This window comes from Fusarium mangiferae (assembly GCF_900044065.1).
Source record: "Fusarium mangiferae strain MRC7560 genome assembly, contig: FMAN_scaffold002, whole genome shotgun sequence".
NCBI lineage: Eukaryota > Fungi > Ascomycota > Sordariomycetes > Hypocreales > Nectriaceae > Fusarium > Fusarium mangiferae.
The window spans coordinates 3,579,654-3,598,713 of NW_024573922.1; the positions used below are offsets into that span (position 1 = coordinate 3,579,654).

General features: G+C 50.4%; 5 protein-coding genes across 5 annotated transcripts; 1 reads left to right on the top strand and 4 right to left on the bottom strand.

Moving 5' to 3' along the window:
• Positions 1 to 26: 26 nt before the first annotated feature.
• Positions 27 to 2,323, bottom strand: FMAN_05504 (uncharacterized protein; the record flags this gene model as incomplete). Its single annotated transcript, XM_041827829.1, has 2 exons — positions 27 to 149; positions 215 to 2,323. The coding sequence occupies 2 exons, from the start codon at positions 2,321 to 2,323 to the stop codon at positions 27 to 29; spliced, it is 2,232 nt and encodes a 743-aa protein (XP_041678754.1).
• A 1,181-nt stretch (positions 2,324 to 3,504) lies between these two features.
• On the bottom strand, positions 3,505 to 5,019 carry FMAN_05503 (uncharacterized protein; the record flags this gene model as incomplete). Its single annotated transcript, XM_041827831.1, has 1 exon — positions 3,505 to 5,019. One exon carries the CDS (start codon positions 5,017 to 5,019, stop codon positions 3,505 to 3,507), a length of 1,515 nt encoding a protein of 504 aa, XP_041678755.1.
• Positions 5,020 to 5,858: 839 nt separating this feature from the next.
• On the bottom strand, positions 5,859 to 11,207 carry FMAN_05502 (uncharacterized protein; the record flags this gene model as incomplete). The annotated part of the gene is made up of 2 exons (XM_041827832.1): positions 5,859 to 11,071; positions 11,162 to 11,207. The coding sequence occupies 2 exons, from the start codon at positions 11,205 to 11,207 to the stop codon at positions 5,859 to 5,861; spliced, it is 5,259 nt and encodes a 1,752-aa protein (XP_041678756.1).
• Positions 11,208 to 14,092: 2,885 nt separating this feature from the next.
• Positions 14,093 to 15,898, bottom strand: FMAN_05501 (uncharacterized protein; the record flags this gene model as incomplete). The annotated part of the gene is made up of 1 exon (XM_041827833.1): positions 14,093 to 15,898. The coding sequence occupies one exon, from the start codon at positions 15,896 to 15,898 to the stop codon at positions 14,093 to 14,095; it is 1,806 nt and encodes a 601-aa protein (XP_041678757.1).
• A 2,242-nt stretch (positions 15,899 to 18,140) lies between these two features.
• FMAN_05500 (uncharacterized protein) lies at positions 18,141 to 19,010 on the top strand (the record flags this gene model as incomplete). The annotated part of the gene is made up of 1 exon (XM_041827834.1): positions 18,141 to 19,010. One exon carries the CDS (start codon positions 18,141 to 18,143, stop codon positions 19,008 to 19,010), a length of 870 nt encoding a protein of 289 aa, XP_041678758.1.
• Between the last annotated feature and the right edge of the window lie 50 nt (positions 19,011 to 19,060).

Consider the following 19,060-nt stretch of genomic DNA (forward strand, 5'->3'; position numbering starts at 1 on the left):
TGTCATTACCAGTTCAAGTCATGGTCCTAGATCTTGACTCGGAGGAGGTAACGCAGCTTGACTTGGGCAACATCATAACAGATGTACTCGTTGTAGTACAGGCCGGCACCGGAAACGTTGGTATCACCAGGCTTGACATTGGGATCGGGCTAAAATAATGTCAGAATTTGCGCACACAAGGACAAACAACTACTTGGAGGATCTGAAAACTTACCATCTTGATGCCCTTGAGGCTTTCATGAACAACACCGGCATCGATCCACTTGCTGGGGCCGGTTCTACCTTGGCCCCAGGTACTGTGCATGCCTTTCTTCTTTGCGTCAGTGCCAGCATTATAGCTAGAATCAACGAGCTTCTGGATAGGATCACCCAGCTCAGCTTCACAAAGCAGAAGCAAAGCCTCGCCACCAGTGTTATAAGAGCAGCAGTATCCGGCCGACTTGGAGGACATATCGGCGAGATAAATACCCTTTCCGAACATGTAACCTGACACAGGAGCCTCGGGAGGGGCAATACGGAGACCCTGACTAAGGATACCACCATAGTTTGTCGCTCGTGAGCCGTGCCAGAGAAGACGACGATCGGAAGAAATCTTGGAGTACTCGGAGTCATCGAAACGCTTGAACTCGCCTTGTCGCTCGATGCGGAAGATATCCTTGACTGTGTAGCTCATGTTATGCGTAGAACCGCGAGACTCGTTGAGGTAGTTCTTGAGATGGCTGAACTCGCTGCTCTTGTGGTCAAGAGGAGTCATCTCCTCAAGGCCGAGACCCTGGAACTGGCGATCGAGAGGGTGGATAGTATCTCTCGTCTTGCGGTCAATCTTCATGATCTCCGCAGCGTCCTTCATGTCTGACAAACTCTCGAGAAGTTCTATTTCTCGCTTGAGTAGGGTATTGTCACGGATGATAGGTGGACGGTTTCGACCAAAGGCATGGGGAATGAGTGAATAGTAGGTGTTGGAAAGGTGCTCAGTAGCAGCAGCCATGGACATGCTCCATTTTGATGCGGCAAGGGTTGGGTCGTCAATCAAGGCAGCGAGGTCCTTGAGCTGCTGGAAACCGCGAGTAATAGTTGTCTTACTCAGCTTGCCCAGTGGCAGCTTATTAGCGTCGTAGTTAAGAGATGTCATGGCTTGTTGGAAATACTGCTGGTTGAAAATGAGCTCCATCAGTTCCTTAACAGGCTTCTCGAGTGTACACTCAGGAGGAGATGCGTTGTCTTCCTCATCATCCGCCTCCTTCTTGACAGCCTTCTTGTCGTCCTCGTCGTCGTCATCATCAGAATCAGGATTGTAGCTACGCTCGACGAACGCATACTTGCCAGGCTTGGGATTGTCGGTACGGTTGTCCCAAGCGAGGCCTGACTTGTCCTTGAACTTCTTCTGGAACTGCTTGATAGCGTCGTCGACGGTTCCGTTTCCAAGGATGGCCTTCTGTCCCATCTCTCCAACACGACCCCATCGCGTCCAAGTCTTGAAGTCAGTGGACTTGGGATTCTTCAACACCTGAATGCGGTAGAACTTGTTATTATTTGCCGAGGAATTGGTCTGGTTCAGTGAAGCGTCATAAATGAGACCAGAGTCGGGATCAACATAAACTTGGTAGGTGGGGAGAGTGCAGTGCTCATCGAGAGGAATTGCGACATCCTTCTTCTTGATGAATTGGCCCTCGGCAACGACCTTTTCATCCTCCAAGTTCTCCTCGGGCTCATCCTTGACAGCAGCTTTGCCCTTAGCACCCTTCTTTGCAGCAGCCTTAGGCTTGGCCTTGGTCTTGGGGGCCTCGTCCTCATCCTCAACGGCGGGCTTATCTTTAGTGCTCCTCTTGACCGCCGTGGGCTTAGCCTTGGCTTTTGGCGCAACGCTGGTGCTCCTTGCGCGCTTGGACTTGGGTTGGCTTTCCTCCTCTTCGTCCTCATCATCAGCGGCAGGAGGGGATCGCTTCTTTGACTTGCCATTGGTGGCAGCTTTAGCGATGCCATTGGTCTTGGAAGCAGAGTCCCAGGTATAGTCGTCAGCACTCAGCTTGTCACCCTTGGTTTCGATATCAGTGAGCCACAAAGGGTTCACGACAGGAAGGCCCTTGTCTTTGGCCGCTGTGACTTTGTTGCTTTGGGAGTTAAAGTCATCTTGAGTAGAAACAACATGAGTGGTAGCCTTGGTAACGCTTCTGGTGAATGATCCACCATGCTTGCGAATGAGAGCCTCGAGAGAGGAATGACTGTGGCCAATGTCGTCAAATTTGCCGCTGACTGCGATCGCGCAGCCGTCCAGAGGTGGATTAGCTGGCGGGTTCGCGGCAGCTCTTCTTCTAGGAGGCATTTTGGCTGATGTGTGATTGAAAGTGGTGTAGGAGTTGGGGGAAAGTCTTAGAGTTCAGAGAGGAATTGTCTCAACTTAAGACAAAGTTAGCAAAGCTCGTAATAGCCCTAATCATCCGTCGCGTGGAGAAAAGAGCTTGGTTCAGGGGCGTCATACCCAACAACTTTGAGCTGAACCGAATGCAGCAATCGCCGAATCTCAGGGCGAGCGATCCTTGTCCAATGGTGCGAGGTGCAAATTACGAGACGGAAACAAGTAGAAGAAGATGAGGGTGAGAGGGGAGAGTGAGGTGAGTTGAGTTGAATTGAATTGAGGAGAAATTGAAAGGTCTAGAGATGAGGTCGGCGCCTTCCCATTTTAAAGGTTCCCGTAAGCTCAAGCTCATATGAGGTGACGTCCAGCTGAATGGGAAGGTAGCACGGACATCTAGGCTGAAACCCCCCACTTGGAGCGATCCCTTTGACAGCTGGGGCAGGGTGACAAAAAGGCTTCGCTACTAAGCTTTAGCGATGGAAGGAATAAAAGAGATTATTGTTATTGCGTTTGAAGCCGAATTGAAAGAAAATACATTACAATAACCTATTATCACACTCATGTATTGCTAAAATACACTTTTTGACCTACGGAGGCAAAGCGACAAGTCTTGAAAGCTCAATGCCTATCGAGCCCGACCTGCTCAGTCATTCTGTCACCCCCAAATAACCGAGGAGACGCGCTCCAGGCACCAACACGCCAAAAGACCCAGGTTCTAGGCGCGACCCAGCCACGACATCATGTGATATCAATTAAACCGGTCGAAGTGGGAATGGCTGCCTGGAATAAATGGATCATGCCTGGATCTTCAGGGGAGAGCATACCATCCGATGGCTGGGAAGTCATCAAGGATACGCAAAGAGCTGTAGCATGCGATGACTTGATTATGAGTAGGCTACTGAAGGGAGGCAAGAAAACTCAGGATATCATCCTAAACAATGAGAGAATGTTTAGATTAATTTAGGATAATTTAGGACAGTTTAGAACAATTTAGGACAGGTAGTTTAAGATAATTTAGTGTGGACTTAGTAGACCTTAGATTAGGTCCTATAAACATGTAATCCGCCTGATACCTGCTAACTATTCCCCATCGTCGTCTTCGTCTTCGTCGGAATCATCTGTCATACATCGTCAGCAAAACCCCGCGCTTAAAGATCAAGCGCATATAGGTCCCAAATACCGTCGTCATCATCATCATCACCCTCGTCCGCACTGCTGTCTTCACTCGGCCATTGCACGTTGATCTTGGGCATCATCTCGTGCCCAACGAAGTACTTCCAATCCGTCCCGGTGTACTGCTTCACGCTCTCTCTCTGGCCTTCAAAGGTGACAAAGGAGCGGGTCGGGCGTGAAGCCCACTGCTGTTGAGGAAAACTGATCTTGATGTGACGCAAGTCGAGGTTGGGGATGTCTTTCAGCTTCTCTAGAAACTTATTCCAGAAGCTTGTCTTTGGCGGAGTCCCTGAGTGGCCATCCGGCAGGCGTCGTCGGAGGGTGACCTTGTGTAGTTCTAGTCTCTTGAGCGTAGGCGCAAACTTTCGGGCAACGGCAAGGAGGTGCTGAGGTTCCACATTCATCATTCCAAAATTGAGCTCTTCCAGCTGATGGTATTCTGGCGAAGGCTCAAGGGGCGCACGAGGTGATCCAGGTGCAGAAGGGTTTGTTGGAGGGGTTGACAAGGGGGTGCTTTCTCGACCTAGCCACCCAAGAAGCATACCGGGACCAGTAACACTACTATGTGTCTCGTTGATACGTAGGTGCTTGATGTTCTTCAACTTGAGAAGAAACCGGCGAAGCATCATATCCGCAGTCGATGAATGGCCAGCGGCATCGTCGCTAGAGAAGTCGCTACCGCCGAGTAAATCGATGTCGATGTGTAGCTTCTCAAGATTCTCCAGAACAGTGGTGACCGAGGCGTCCATATACGAGGGGATATTGAAGGCACAATCTCGCAGATGATTCCTAGAATGTGACATGTGCTCGATGCCCTTTGGCTTTGCACCAGCCTGGCCGAGGGCGAAAAGTACAGATGTGAAGATCGTGCTTCCATAAGCCGTTGACGTATCAGGTCCCCAGGCCATACCACTGTTCTGGCCAGGACGAGACCCGGTCTCCCTCAAAGCTGTAGTCGATCCGTAGCTTGTCCACTGTTTACCTGGGCCATCGCGAGTGCGGCGGACCGAGTTGAAGTCGCGAATGACCACATCTTCAAGATTCTCCAGGTTCTTGAAGGCCTCCACAAGCATATCCCTGTGATACCCCGTACTCAGCAGAGAAAACTGACCATTGTACAACTCCATCTGCCTCGCTGTCCTGGCATTGTGACCGTGAACTTGCAGGGCGTGTGCAAACCTATCAAGCCCGAAATGCACTTTGCGAAGATGGTGACTGAGCCGACTCTTTGAGATGTCAATCAAGGCCTGCAGACTTGTTTCTGAGATCATAAACTGCTTGCGGGTGAAGAACTCATTGGTAAATGTAGTGTACAAAGCCTGCTCGATTGAGCGGCATGTCAGGCGGACGTTTCCCAGCTCGGGAGTGGTGAGGAAGTAAGTGATTCGTAGAAGAACCTCGAGAGGGATCCTTTGAAAGGGAGAAGTTGCTGTTGCGGCCGTTAAGGGGGTGCTGATATCGACCATGGCGGTGTCTGAGTCGGCTGTCATTTTGCCAGACTTTGCAAAGTTCAGTAAAAGGGTTTGAGTTTATAGAAACTGATAAATTTTTACAAAGTTTTGTAAAGTTTAGAAGAGGGAGAGGGGATGAGAGAGTTTTCCATGCGGAAGAACAAGAGTAGATTTATGGCGTGGGTGAGAAAGTAGTAGTAAGGTAGTTGATGACAGTGGTAGATCAGAACAGGCAGCGAACAGGCAGTCGCTCCACTCATACACGTCTAAGGTAGAGAAGCATCAGTAAGAAATTCATGGCAGTGGCACGCATGTATTGTTCGCTGTACTTACATGACTCAGCGTCCAGCTTGCGCAACTCATGCAATCAAGTCGCAGCTCTTTCTGTGTGTAATTGAGGACGAGATGATTGAGGCGAGAACAATTAATCAAAATGACGTTAAGGTTCGGATGAGGGGACCTTGAGACGCTACAGGTCAATTGATCCACCGAATCATGGCCCTTGCCCCTTTCTTACATCCCTTAATCCTACCAATGCCATCAGCTTCAGGGTATTTTAGTCTGACATTTCACTCAAACATCAATCCACGACTCAATGGAAATGAAGAGAAGCAATTCCAATATATAATAACAATTCATGTAAAAGAACTGGCTTTCTGCCAGTATCAACACCATACATGCTCACATGGTATCTCATGTAACATAACAAAAAACCCTGCGTCAATGCATTTCTCCAAAAACATCTAATCCTTGAAATGCATTAAAAAAAATAAAAAACATCGTCTTGCCCTCTATAAAGCATCCATATAAATCTTATAGACGCCCAAGCGCCAAACATAAAAACACGGGGGGTATAATATTCAGCACCAGCAAGCAACTCAGCGACCACCCATAAACTCATTCTGTCGCAGGAAGCTCGTCGCCAGCTCGTCGCCTCCATGCTCAGCCGCTTCCATCCAGTGAACCGCGACACACATCAGTCCTGGGTCACTTCTCACATCGCTCTCCTTGCCTTCGCCTCCGCTTGAAAACCCGGTGCGGCCTCCTCCGTTGCCGAGACGTCCATATTTGTCCATGACCGTCTGCTTAAACACCTCGCGAGGCTTTGAAAGAGGGAGCGTTGTCCGCTCAACGTATTCCGGGTTCGAAAGGTAGAACAACGCAAGCTCGCGCTGTGCTGTTGGGAATCCTTCCTTGGCCGTGATTGTCCACATCTTACCCGCGTCATCCAATTTGTATGTCGTGGATGGCGGTGGTGGTGTGCCTGTTGTAGACTGTGGCACGTCTGGTATCGTGTTGTCGTTTGGCTTGCGCACATGTGTGTGTGCTGCAACTACTTCATCTGCCATCTCAACCATTGTTCGACAGACTTCTGACTTGAGTTTGAGAGCAGCCAGCGCAGTGTTCCAGAATGCTTTGCCGCGTTCCTGTTTGTCCAGCACCGAGGGTGGGACAAAAGATGCGATGAACTGCAAATCACGGAACAGTGTCTTTGGCCGAATTGATGCTTCTCGGAAGAGAGCTTGCAGCTCTTTGGTGATGATGTCGGTATTGACGTTTCCTCCCGACATTATTGACCTCGTCTCAGAATTGGCCTGTCGAGGACCAAAGAAGGGCGTCTGAAGTTGAGACTGTTGTGCTTGTGATCGACGTTCTCTGACGTTGTCGATTGTCCCTTCCAATGGTGTAGGGCGGGCATTGGTATTGTGCTCCGTCACCACGCTTGACCCAGCATCAGATCGATTCCATCGTGGCCTCTTCTGCCCACTTGATTGCAGCGCAGCTACAATAAGATTCTCAAGTTCATGCAGAGCATTTAGTTTCGCGTAAGGGTTGGGGTGTACGCAAAACATGTTCAGCAGTCGCTGATATGCCTTCTTGAAAGGGAACTCTGTCTTGTCTTTGTCTTCCTTCGCCACCGACAGGCGTGGTGTCGAGTTGCTGGTGCTTGATTCCTCAGTAGAGCCCAGAGGGAGAGATTCAGAGGTTTCTGAAGCTCGGTCATCACCGGCGCCTCGTAGATTGCCAAAGCTCTTCTTCTTCTCAATAACTCGTGGGCGTCCCGAGCTTCGCTTCTCCTTGATTTCGGATCGACGTCGAGCTCGACGATCCAAAGCATCTTTACGATCAATGCACTGCTGTCCCAACTGGTCGAACCAGCCATCGGTCTCAGAACCTCGTGAGAAAACTTGGTTGCCGAGGTCAGAAAGCAAAAGGCTGGTGAGGGATTGTCTCAGTTCGTTGAGGAAGCGTGTCTTCTCGTCATCCACTTTTTGCTGCTGGAAGACCGTCTCTTGAGATGACGCCGACGTGCCAGGGCGTCCTGTCGAGAAGCTTGAAGTCGATGGAGCAGTACCGTGATGAGCTGGATGAGAGAATGTGGTCGAGAGGTTGGTCAAGCTTGTAGTGGGCGAGTACCCCCGAGAAGCTCCTGAACTGGGAGACATGATCGGCTGGAACGGTGACCAGAAGGTGCTTGCCGAATCATTTGTGTGCGCAGGCGAAGCACGGTCAAAGTACTCTTGCCCATCGAGAATATCCGAAAGCGCCGAGCTCGCCCGAGGCAAGCTCTGTCGCACTGAGTCAAGTGACTGCTGGCTGGGGCTGTGGATTGACAGCGACCTGAGGTCTCTCGCAAGTGAGTTGGGCCTGCTGGATGTCGGGCTGAACTTGCGATCTTGTTCACTGATGATGCTTCCAGAGTCATCTCCATTCCAGGAAAGTTCCTTTTCTCTGGCTCTTGCGCGGTCATACCCAAGCTTGTCGCGCTTGTACAACTCGCTGGACCACAAGACAGGCGCCTCTCGAATAGTCTCACCGACGAGTCTCGATATGCACTTGTCAACCTCGTAGCAGAAGCGGTGAATTCGTTCTTCACCCCTACAGAAGTTCTCAATGCCGCGATTCTGAAGCCAAGCTGCAGTCGCCTCGGCAGGATCATCGCTCAGCTTGTTTGGTCCTCCTTGTTCTTCTGACGCAGCAAGTAGATCCATGATCTGAGACTCGGTGCGATAAAGGTAGGATGCACTTGGACCCCTGGCCATGTGGGCACGAGATCGTTGGAAAGAGTTCCAGCGGCGGGGCATGCCCATTGTCTTGAGCGCTTGACAAATATCGCGACTGTGAGCGTACTCTTTTGAGTTGCGCACATCTGTCACGTACCACATCTTGTCACGCACAGCTCGGACCCGCTTCATCATGCGGTCGATGATACCCTCGTGGCGTTCTTGGCTCTGCTTGAGCCAGACGAGCCAGGCGTCATACTCTTCGATGGCGGAAGCAGATCGACGGATAGAGTCTCTGGGGCCACGAGAGAAGATGTTGGTGAGGACTGCGAAACCATTCTCTCGAAGCGAGGGAGAAGCGAGGGCATTGAGCTGATTTAGTGTCTTCCAATACTGGTGAGACGAGACAAAGTCGGCAAGAGCCTTGGATTGCGACGACGCCGCCTTGAGCATTGTAATGAGAACGGCTTCTGGCTTATCGTCCTTGGTCTCAACCTCGGGGATAGAGGCCTCTCGCTTATCGTTGGTCTCTTTGCCAAGCTGTTTCCTGTATGGGTTGCGACTGGCCATTGACCGCTCTGTGGTGATAATTCTAGTCTTTGACTTGTATCGCTTCAGACCGGAAGCACGGTTACTCAATTGTGTCCTGTTTTCAGGCTCAAGGCTTCGAGGGATCTCATAGTCCTCGACGAGCTTGAGGATGGAGTCTCGAAGTTGGTGGTAGTCCTTGCCAAGTTCGGGTCCATCGGGAGCATCTTCCTCATCCGTGTCAGTGCTAGATGAGTTTTCATCGTCATCCAGTTCATCATCAGGATCGAATGTCATGTTTGTAGAAAGGCTCTTTCCATCAGCGGAGATGAAGAGTACCAGCCATCGCTCAGCGCAAGGGTGGCATGATCCACGGACAATGTCAGAACCAAGATTCTGCGTCATCTCGTGGAGTGCCAGACGCAGCCGATAGCCATCATCCTCATACTTATTCAGGCGTCTCTGCAGCTCCGAGTCCATCGCTGGTGGAGAGTATCGCTGAGGTGTCACTGATGTCTGTTCATCCAGATACCCATCTCTTGTGGTAGTGTCACTAAATACCGAAGAAGCGCTGGTGCTGATGATAGAGGCAGTCTCGAAGTTGTTCCTTGGGTTTGACATGGAGATGGGCTGCGAGATAGCAGACATGCCAGAAATAGAGGCCGGTCCTGATCTAAAGCTTCCTGAAGCCGAGTGGGGTCTTCTTTCGGGGAATATGGCATTCACCAACGTCGCGATATCAGCAGGGCTAATTACCAGGTAAGGATGGACCTCCTTGGTTTCTCGCAAGGACGTGATGGACCTTGCTGGGAGGAGTTTGGCAGCCGGAACCTTGGATCGTGATCCTTGGAAACGAGCGAGAATACTTTCCACATGGCCCTTGATTTTGGGTGGGATGTCCACAGGAACACATGTTGCCGAAGGCTTACCACTCCACATGCTAGACACATACTCATGAGCCTTCATGGCTACCTTTTTAAGGATCTTCTCGCGCGCATAAGGCGTGATGTGGTACTCGGCCAGCATTCCGTACGATTCCGGATGGATGATGACGCCCAAGAGGAAAACGAAGAAGAGGCATCTCCAAACTAACCAACGGGAGGTGTTTTCGACATACTTGTTTTCGAGCTTTCTCAAAATGGCATTTCCAAGTTCCAAAAGTCCTTCAGGGATTCCAGTAGCATCTTCATCGTCGACAAGCTCAAATAGTTGGTTTACTGCACGCTCGTAGAACTCCTTGGCCGCAACTTCATCCGAATGGTTCCAGTCGGACAAGTTGAATCGTGTCCCATGCTGGTCTTCTGCTCGGTCGAGCAAGAAGGCTCCATCCTCGAGAATCTTCATCAGATACCATTCCATATTGGATTTGCCAGACCAGTCACGCATTGCCGTCCAAATATTGAGAACTGAAATCAAGAAATGCTCGCCAGTGGATTTGGGCTCAGAAATCAGTCGTGCCAAAGCAGTAGCCCAGATTTCTGTACGTCGTTGATCCTCAGAGCTGTCAGGTCCAGCAGAGTTGGCAAAACAGGTGTGGATGAGGATGGACAAAGGGTCGTGTCGTTGGAAAGACAGCAATCGTTCTATATCCACAGCAGTGCTGTTTCGTCCGGACGCGCTTGCGTGAGCTCTACCTCCGGAACGTCCATGGAACGGAAGGACAGATTCCACGGGCTCCAAACCTTTATGATAAGACAAGAATGAGTTCAACTCGGAACTTGACAGGGAACATATACGGGTAGCCAAATAATCCGGGTTTGTACGGAGCTGTGTGAGAAAATCCAAAAACGTATCGCGAGCAGAGGCAGAAATGTCGTTCAAAAATGGCGTAATGGACTGGAGAGGACCAAGAGCTGCCGAGTTAGTAGGAGTATCCAAACTTTCAGAAGATGCGAGGCCGGCTGAGGCGAGACCTTCCATCTCGGGATCGAGAAGAGCATAACGACGTAGTTCATCGCAGCTGTTGCGTACATCATGGATGGCGCTGTGGAGGGCGGCAAAGTTCTCCTTGTCGTCACGACGGAAACTGTCGACCAAATTACGATGAGCTATTTCTCCGCAACGGGTCAAACGGGCGCTGAGAGCGGTAGAAACCAAATTCCTCTGGAGACGCAGGCGGGTGTTTGCACGCTTGCGCTCCTGGTATTTGGACAGCCGTACTAGGTGAGCCAGCTCTTCGAGTGTTGTACTTTCGGATTCGGGGGAAAGATGTGGATTTGTGTATTGCGAAACATCTTGTAATAATGGCTTAAATGGAGAATGCCCCTCACTATCGTTGTCGGTGGGCTTTAAAGACGAGACCCGGGGGCTATTTCTTGGTGAAGGCTGGCCTGGCATATTCGGCTGTGCCACAATGGGCTTTCTTGATGACATGACTGGCGAGTGTTGTTGACCATGACCCCGATGGTCTCTGTCTTCAGTCTGTCGTTGTGATGTCTGCTTCGATTCGCGAGTTGGGCTAGGGCTCGGAGAGCGTCGTCGTCGAGATCGAGATGGTTGTACATGAATATCGACAGATGGCGGGGGCGACCCCGAATCTTGCGCTACAGCGGACACAGCTACCGTTAATTAGCAAAAGTTGTAGACAGAGTCACAGCCAGCAGTCGGGTGGTTCAGACTATGGCTGAGTGGCAACGTCGGAGACGTACTAGGAGCAGAATGAATGCGGACAGGTGAAGACAAAGATCGTTGCATAGAAACCATTCTGAGCTCAGGGAACTCTACGGTGCAAATGAGCAGCTATTATAGCTGTCGTGAGGCGCCGCTCACTGGCTTGTAAACAAAGTTATCTGACTCGACAAATGCAGGCGGAAGAGCAAGTCGCAAGGAATACGGTTGTACGAGGATTCGAGAACGGGTGCCAGACCTGCCAGCGAAGATTGGAGCAAGTAAGGAATGACAGGGCGCGAGGTTGGAACCTGAGATGATGGATGGCGCGTTCCAAAAAGTTCTAGCGTATGAAGGACCAGGATCGTATCACGAGTTGGAGTCGCACGTCGAGTTTGGCCAAAACAATGCAAGACAGAGAGAGATACGGAGAACGAGGGAGGAGTAAGTCTATTGTTGATCAGGAGAAGAGAAGAGGAGAGAAGAGAGAAGATGTGGGAGGTGAGAGGAGGGAGTTGAGGGGAGTTTTTGGAGGTGGGGGAGAAGTAGGCAAGGCAAGGTATCGTGGGAATAGAGGGACTACTATGGATGATATGGTGCTTGTGCTGGATGTAATAACAGCGATGGAAGTAGGGGCCTCACAACTGGCACCTGTCGGTTGCGCCGACCGACTGCAGCATAGATCAGACGCTGATGCAGGCAGGCAGGCTCAGACAAACCAGAAACAGAAACAAACAACCTTGAACAACGAGATCGGACTGGACTTGGACTGGGATAAGCACAGGATCCAATATGATGGGGTAGAAGTATCCCCTCCTTACGGAGTACGCTACCTCGCTATAACGGACGGGAACAGGCGGTGCGCTACGGTAGTGGGTACAGAGCATTGTTGGCAGATGCTATACGCTAAGCCTGTTACAGCCGGGAACGTCGCGGCAATGCGGGTGAGCATGAGAGTCTATTGGCCCAGCGGCTCTCTTGTGGGTCGGTACCTGAAGCCCTGTGCGATTCGCACGTGTCCATCAGCGCTGGGCGGTCTCTTTTCCCTGCCCTGGTCGGTCGGGCCGGGTCATGAGTTGTGCGTTGGCAGTGCCCAAGCGCTACAAGTATGAGTTGGGTTAAACAGATATCAAGGCCGAGGTGTTTAAAGAGACTGGCGGCTCTTGAGAAGTTGTGGATTTAGGCTGTGGACCTTGGAGAGTACAGTAGACTTGCGCCCTGTCGTGAACACCTGTTCTTGTCCCGTCGTTATGGTTGAGAGTGGAACAAGGCATCCACAGGTTGAACCAAGTCATGATCGACTATGACGGTAGGACAATCATGACTTGCAGCGTGAATGTGTGTGCCTGATTTACAATGTAGGAGTAAGTGATCTCGGCGACAGAAAGTGTATCTTGTTTATTATCTGTGTAACTTGGAGTTGTGAGTTGTCATGCATTCCCGCCAGCCAGCAATAGCTCTAAGGAACAAGAACACCGAACCAGACAATTATGGCCACGAGGACAAGAGAAGTTGACAAGGAGAAGAATGAATTTAAGATGAATGATAGGAATAAACAAAACAAAACAAAACAAAGAAGCACCTGCATGTCCCCGTGTTCGGATTGAGTTCTACTATCGGGTAATTTTACACCTGTGCTGTAAGTTACAAGGGTTTAAACTATTGCCTCGTCCACTTATACAACTCACGACACTAATTAATGAAACCAAAAAGAAAGAAAAAACTCGAACCGTCGAATAACATGTGATGAAAGATAACAGGCTGTTCTTTTCAAACAATACCTCCCCTCTAACAATTGCTATCATCCTCCTACCAGACCTTCAGCATCGCACAATGTACCCAAACCCCCCTCCCCCCATCCACACCAGCAGCCAATCTGATCGCACCACGCCAGTTCCCTCTATGCGAGGCAAAGACAACAGTTGCTGCAACTCTACAAGCAGAAGCTGGGTTGTGTGTGCCAACGCATCCCCCCCAAGACCACCAAGACACCAATCATGCGCTTACATCCACATGCATCCTCTTCCAATCACTGACTACCACACGAGTTCTGCGCTGAGAGCTCACCGAGAGGCCCCAGCCATTCATATTTGTTAGACAGACCGACTCGTTGACTCTCTAGCCAGTTATGCAGCCGTATTCGGTATATTATCAACTATTCTCAGCTGCCTCGGGCTCTAACTCGCCACTTTAGTCTAATGCAGCTATCCTTATTCGTCTGAATATCCAGTGAACGACATTTGTGCTACCCTACTCGACTCGGATTGTATTTTGTACAGGCGATGCGCTGGCCATGCTGCTCCACCATCAAAACTCCACCGCCTCCCAACAGTTCACGACAACTTCATCCGTATCTAGCTCCCGCCTTTTCCCCAGTCTCTATGTATGTCCTCATTCAGCCGAGGCTGTCTTTCCTTTCATGCACGTCAGCGCGTGACTATCCCAACAGCGGTTGACAGGTTGCCTTGGTGTGTTGTCATTACTCATGGAACAGTCATCAACCTATCGACGTAGCTGTCAATCCCTCACTGCCTACCTAGTGCTGAGGCTCTACACCTGGGTTATACCCTACAGCCACATGGCACTTTGGACACCGTTATTTTCTAGCTCAATCGGTGCACTCATCCCATCTGCCTACTTCCTCTACGTCTCCGACTGGCCAAATCATACAAGCTCACCCTAGTTGCACAAGTTCTTCTAGAACCCTGCTATGCACACGTTATTGAATGCATCACCGGGACATGTTTCACATCAAGAGCATTGATCTTAATAGACGCATAAATTCATAGATGCACAGACAAGTGAAGTCTACATCTTAGCCAATGAAGGGTATAATATCAACGCTCCAACCAGAACCCAAACCAGTGCCATATTAGGCATGCCATAACTCTGCCGCGAGCTGTACGCTCACTAAACCGCCATTTTTTCATGTACTCAATATCTTTCATCCAGTTTAACGGCTTGGGATCCCATTAAATTCCCCTCCCAAACCGAATATCAAAATCCTTCAGAACGCTCATTATACTTGCTGCTTCAACCTCAATTGGCATCATTGCGCCAGGTGGTGCTGGCCGAGTACCAGGTCTAGGTGTGGCCTTGAGCTTAGGCAACCAAGAGCCAATATCATCCGCCGCCTTTGAAAAGTTGCGATGACTGGATAGTGTCTGGTATGCCTCGGCGCAACTCAAGCCCAGGCTTGGTAGACTTGGGAGATTGATCTTCTCTGGTTGTGGTGGCTTCTGGGTCTTACAGCAGCCGCCACCAGCACCCTTGCCACCACAGCAGCCACCAGAGCTACCATCCTTACGGTTCAAGTTGGCGGCCATTAGGCGGCAGAAGAGTCCAGACTTTGGATCGGCCTGACACTGAGCACAAGTACCAGGCCCGTTGGGACCACAGCCACGACGCTCAGTCGATTGAGCCTGGGGACGGCGAGGAGGAAGCTTGACAGCACCGTCGGCCGTCATCTCCATAGCGAGAATAGGGAGATCAGTATCTTCAGGAGGTGGGGTCTGGACCTGCTGAGAGATGGGAGGAAGAGTATCATTAGGAGTCATGGCAGGAGTCGCGAGGGCGGTATCAGCGCAGACGCAGTAAGTTCCATCCTTGCAGAAGCCGCAGCCATCTCTGAAAGGCATAGAGTCCATGGAAGGGAGTTGAGAGGGAGTAGAAAAGGCCTCTTGAGTCTTGCGGGAGAACATGGCTGTGAAGTCAGTCTCGGCGTCAGCATTAGACCGATGCCTCTTCTCAGTAGATACGTTGGCCGATGGTGAGGCAGGACGCTTCAGCTCTTGAGACCGATCAAGAGCCTCAGCTACTTCGTCGAGACATTGGCAATTTGATGTAAGAGTGCACTTGCCGCAGCCGTTGGCCGCTGAGTTCAATACCTCCTCGGCACATGCACAGGGTCCATTTGGAGAACAGTTGCCACAAGTTATGGCTGTCTCAGTATCATTGGACGCGCTCATGTCGAGGGTTTCTGGGGGAGAGATGATTTGGGAGATGGAAAAGGAGTGGCCTGATTGACGATCAGGTCGTGCATCAGGAAGGCTGTGTCTTGGTCCCTGGCTGGTGGGACTGTGAAGTCCTTCAAACGGGTGCTGAGAACTCATGCTTCGGGATTGAAAATTTGAGTTAAAGACACCTTCATCTAGACGACGTTTGAGGGTCTCGGCTTCTGTCTCGACTCTGATACGGTCCTGTCTCTCCCGCTCCAGCATGTTTTCAAGTAGCATGCATCTAGATCGGAAGGATTGGACATCAAGTTCAAGCTCGTGTATCTTGTCCTTGAGTTCTGATTCATGTTTCTCCTGGGCCTCACGTTGCTGATCAAGTTGTTCCTCAAGCTCTCCAACACGAGCAGCCCTCCTCTCCCGGAAGGCCCTCTGAGCTGCGCGGTTTTGAGCCTTGCGCTTAGTGGGTGGTGTATCGGTAGCGGGCTTCCTGCCAGGCTTGGGCCTTGGAGGGATCACCCATTCTTTAGAAGTCATAGACACCTTGGGAGGCTCCGGCGGAGCCGGCTGGGGACTGATTACGGACGACATGGCCATCTTGTTGATGGAAGGAAGAGCAGTGCGCTGCTGAGGTTGTGTGGGTGGAGGTGGCTTCGCACTCGGCTTAATGGAGAGTGGCGTCCTGTGGCTGTGGGGACCCGATGTGGCTGGTGAGGCAGCAGGACTTGGTGCAGCTGAGATGGCACGATGCCTGGTTCCTGACTGTGAAGCGACAGGTGTGCCAGCTCCAGGGGATGCAATGGACTGAGGTGATGAAGCCGACATGGTGGGAGTCGACGAGTAATAGACGTTATGTTTGTGGCGAGATCGGTTCTGTTTTCGGTCGGTCGCGCCAAATCGGGTCGGAGTTCCGAGAGGTAAATCTTGAAAGAATTGCCGAAGCAAGATTGTCAAATAGAAATCGCCGTAATTGGGTTATTATTGTTGAGTTCTAATTTGAGCTCTCCGTGGATGTCAATGGTGGTCTCAGTTGACAGTCAATGCTGCAGATTGATAAGATTGATTGGGAGCGCAGCTGACGCAACTGCGATGTGACAGCTCGGTGCGATCTCGGCTTTAGCCTCGGTTGATTGATAACGGCTGAGAGCCAGATTGACAGATTGATAAGGTGATGAACCCATCCAAGTACAGGAGCCGGAGGATTTGTAAAGGATCATCAATCAATCAGAACAAAGTTGAAGAGGGGAGAAAGGGTAGCAGAGAAGGAAATTAATCGCGGGGTGCCTCGTTACTTTTGTGCCCCGAGCACAACCGACGGTTGGAAAGCCAATGGTCCGATTCCAGGAGAAGATAGTGGATCTGATCAGATTGATAAGATTTGATTGATAAAAGTTTTGCGGACGTCACACGCCAGGCACGAATTATTTGCGCCAGGCATTCGGAGACAACCAGCCAGATGAGGTTTCATCAGATTACGACCGAATTGAACAGCAACTTTTCTCGTAATATGATTGCCGACCAGGCATTTTTCAACATTTTTCAGGCATCCAGTCTCAGCGGTGGATCTAATCAGTCATAACCTTTGGTGGCTCCACAACACCTTGACCACCTGAACGCATCCAACCGTGAGACCCTTAGAGCAAGTTATTAAAACTCAATTATTGACGCGACAGTCAGAATTTGGCATTTTATCAGCAGTAGCTCGTCGATCCTGCTGATAATCCTCCGCGGCAGTTCGAATTACGTTGCAGAGTATTCGCATTCTCGTCATAATGTAACGAAAGGTAGCATCATCACTGAAGATCTCCAATGGCCGTTCTCTGTTAAATGGATTCCTCCACTGAAGCCCCTCCAAAGCATTGACACTCACCTTCTTAATTCGTCCGAGGCTCGGGGCTCACCTGGACTTGGCCGGCATAAGTCGGAGTTGCACGAGCGAATCCGTGATCACGCAGCCATCAGATAAGATCCTTTCAGCATGCATAACTTTAGTGCCGATCCCAGGGTCTACTCCGACTTCGCTGTGCAAAAGCTTCAACTCAGCCGTTTCTTTACACAGGCGCGGAATCTTTATGGAATTTGCGGCGAACTGTTGGGAAATGGCCCGCTCACGTGGGTGAAGGCGTTATATCCGGACTTGAACAGCCGATCATAGGACCTTAATTGAACTTGCATCTTCCTTCTGTCCAGCGGCTGGTGGTTCGTGCCACTGGACGTTGGGGCAAGCTACGGTCTACCGAGCTTGGGGCCAGATGATGTGACATTAGACTGTAGCAAGGGTTGAATGCCGCCTGAAACAATACGGAATTTGTGACATCTGACATGATCAATTTGAAGAGGTTTAATGTTCGAGGCTATCAGTCAACTCGAAACTCTTGTATTTGAATGGGATTTTGACTGGCTCCAATTCTTGATCTTCAATACGTTCAAGCCAGCCGTCCTTTAGCCTAGACATATCCTCGGTAACACGCCCTTGGGATCAACTCGTCAAACGTAATGTGATCCGCTTCCTCTCGGTTTCTCTTTGCCCCCATCCACTTGATTCGGTCATGGTATTCAGCACTCGATCTCCACGGAGCTAAACCTTTTGCCAGGTTGCAAAGAGCAAGTCTAGAACCGAATTGTCGCTGATGGCCAATGGGAAATGACTCCTCACACGGAACTTGGAGTTCCAGGTGAGGTGATCTTGGCGGTCGGTATTCGTGTCGGGAACAAATAGCTTAGATCCTGGGCTATGTGCGACAGGAAGAGTTCTTCTCTCGTTTGTGAGGAGACTATCGTAAGAAACAAACCTTGAATTCTCATTGGAAATATATATTCCATTAACTTGAAAATTCTATATGCTTTTATTATAAGAGACAGATATTCTGACATGGCTTGTATTGATATGGAAATGAATTCGCATGAAGACCAAGATCTTGGGTCCATTGATAAGATCGCAATATCCAATCAGGGCTAGCGCCGCCGAACCTCACCATCAGAAGCTCCTCCACCAAATCCATGCCACCTAACCTTTAGCCTCGAGACACTTACAGACAACCAACCAAACGGTATACGACCAACCAAAATGGCCGCCGCGCCAGACAATCTCTCATCCCTAATGGCAGATCTCAGAGTATCCGCTCCATTTACACTCTCCGGCTCCGACACTTCCTCTGTCGATGAAGATGCTCCTCTACCATTTCCCGAAGCTCTCCCTCGCGCCGACTTCTTAGCTCAAGACTTCCAACCTGCCGCATATTTATCTGCTCTCCCACATCGTCACCAGACCCTCGAGGATTTGCGATCGGATCTTCGCGACAGGAGTGCTGCGATCAGCTCCGAACTTCTCGAACTGGTCAATTCGAACTACACGGCCTTTCTTTCGCTCGGTAGCGAACTGCGCGGCGGCGATGACAAGGTCGAAGATGTCAAGGTTTCTCTACTTGGTTTCCGACGGGCTGTAGAGGAAGTCAAGACAAAAGTCACGGAGCGAAAAGAGGAGACGAATGCCCTTAATGGGGAGCTGCGTGGTGTCCGATCAGCTATCGAGAAGGGCCGAAAAATGATTGAGCTATCTGAGCGTCTCTCATCACTAGAAGAACGTCTATCCCTAGATAGTCTACCGAATAACGACGACTGGGACGAAGAAAGCGAGGAGGAAGACGAGGACGACAACTACGGAAGTTCCCCAACGAGGCTGCTCGCCTCAGCACAAGAATGCAGCCGCATCACAAAGCTTCTCGAGTCTTTAGACCCAAATGCTCCATTTGTGATCAAGATGGAGGAACGTTTGACACGGTGCAGAAACACATTGCTGCTAGACTTGGGCAATGCTCTAAAAGAAGCAAAGAAGGCTGGTATAAAAGGACAGGATAGAGTGCTAAAGTGTTTAGCGATATATAGAGTGCTAGATGCACAATCAGAGGCCGTCAAGGCTCTCAGAGGCAGTTCATAGCCGCAATGAATGATGATACCCACGACGCTCACAAGGTCTATTCGTAATAT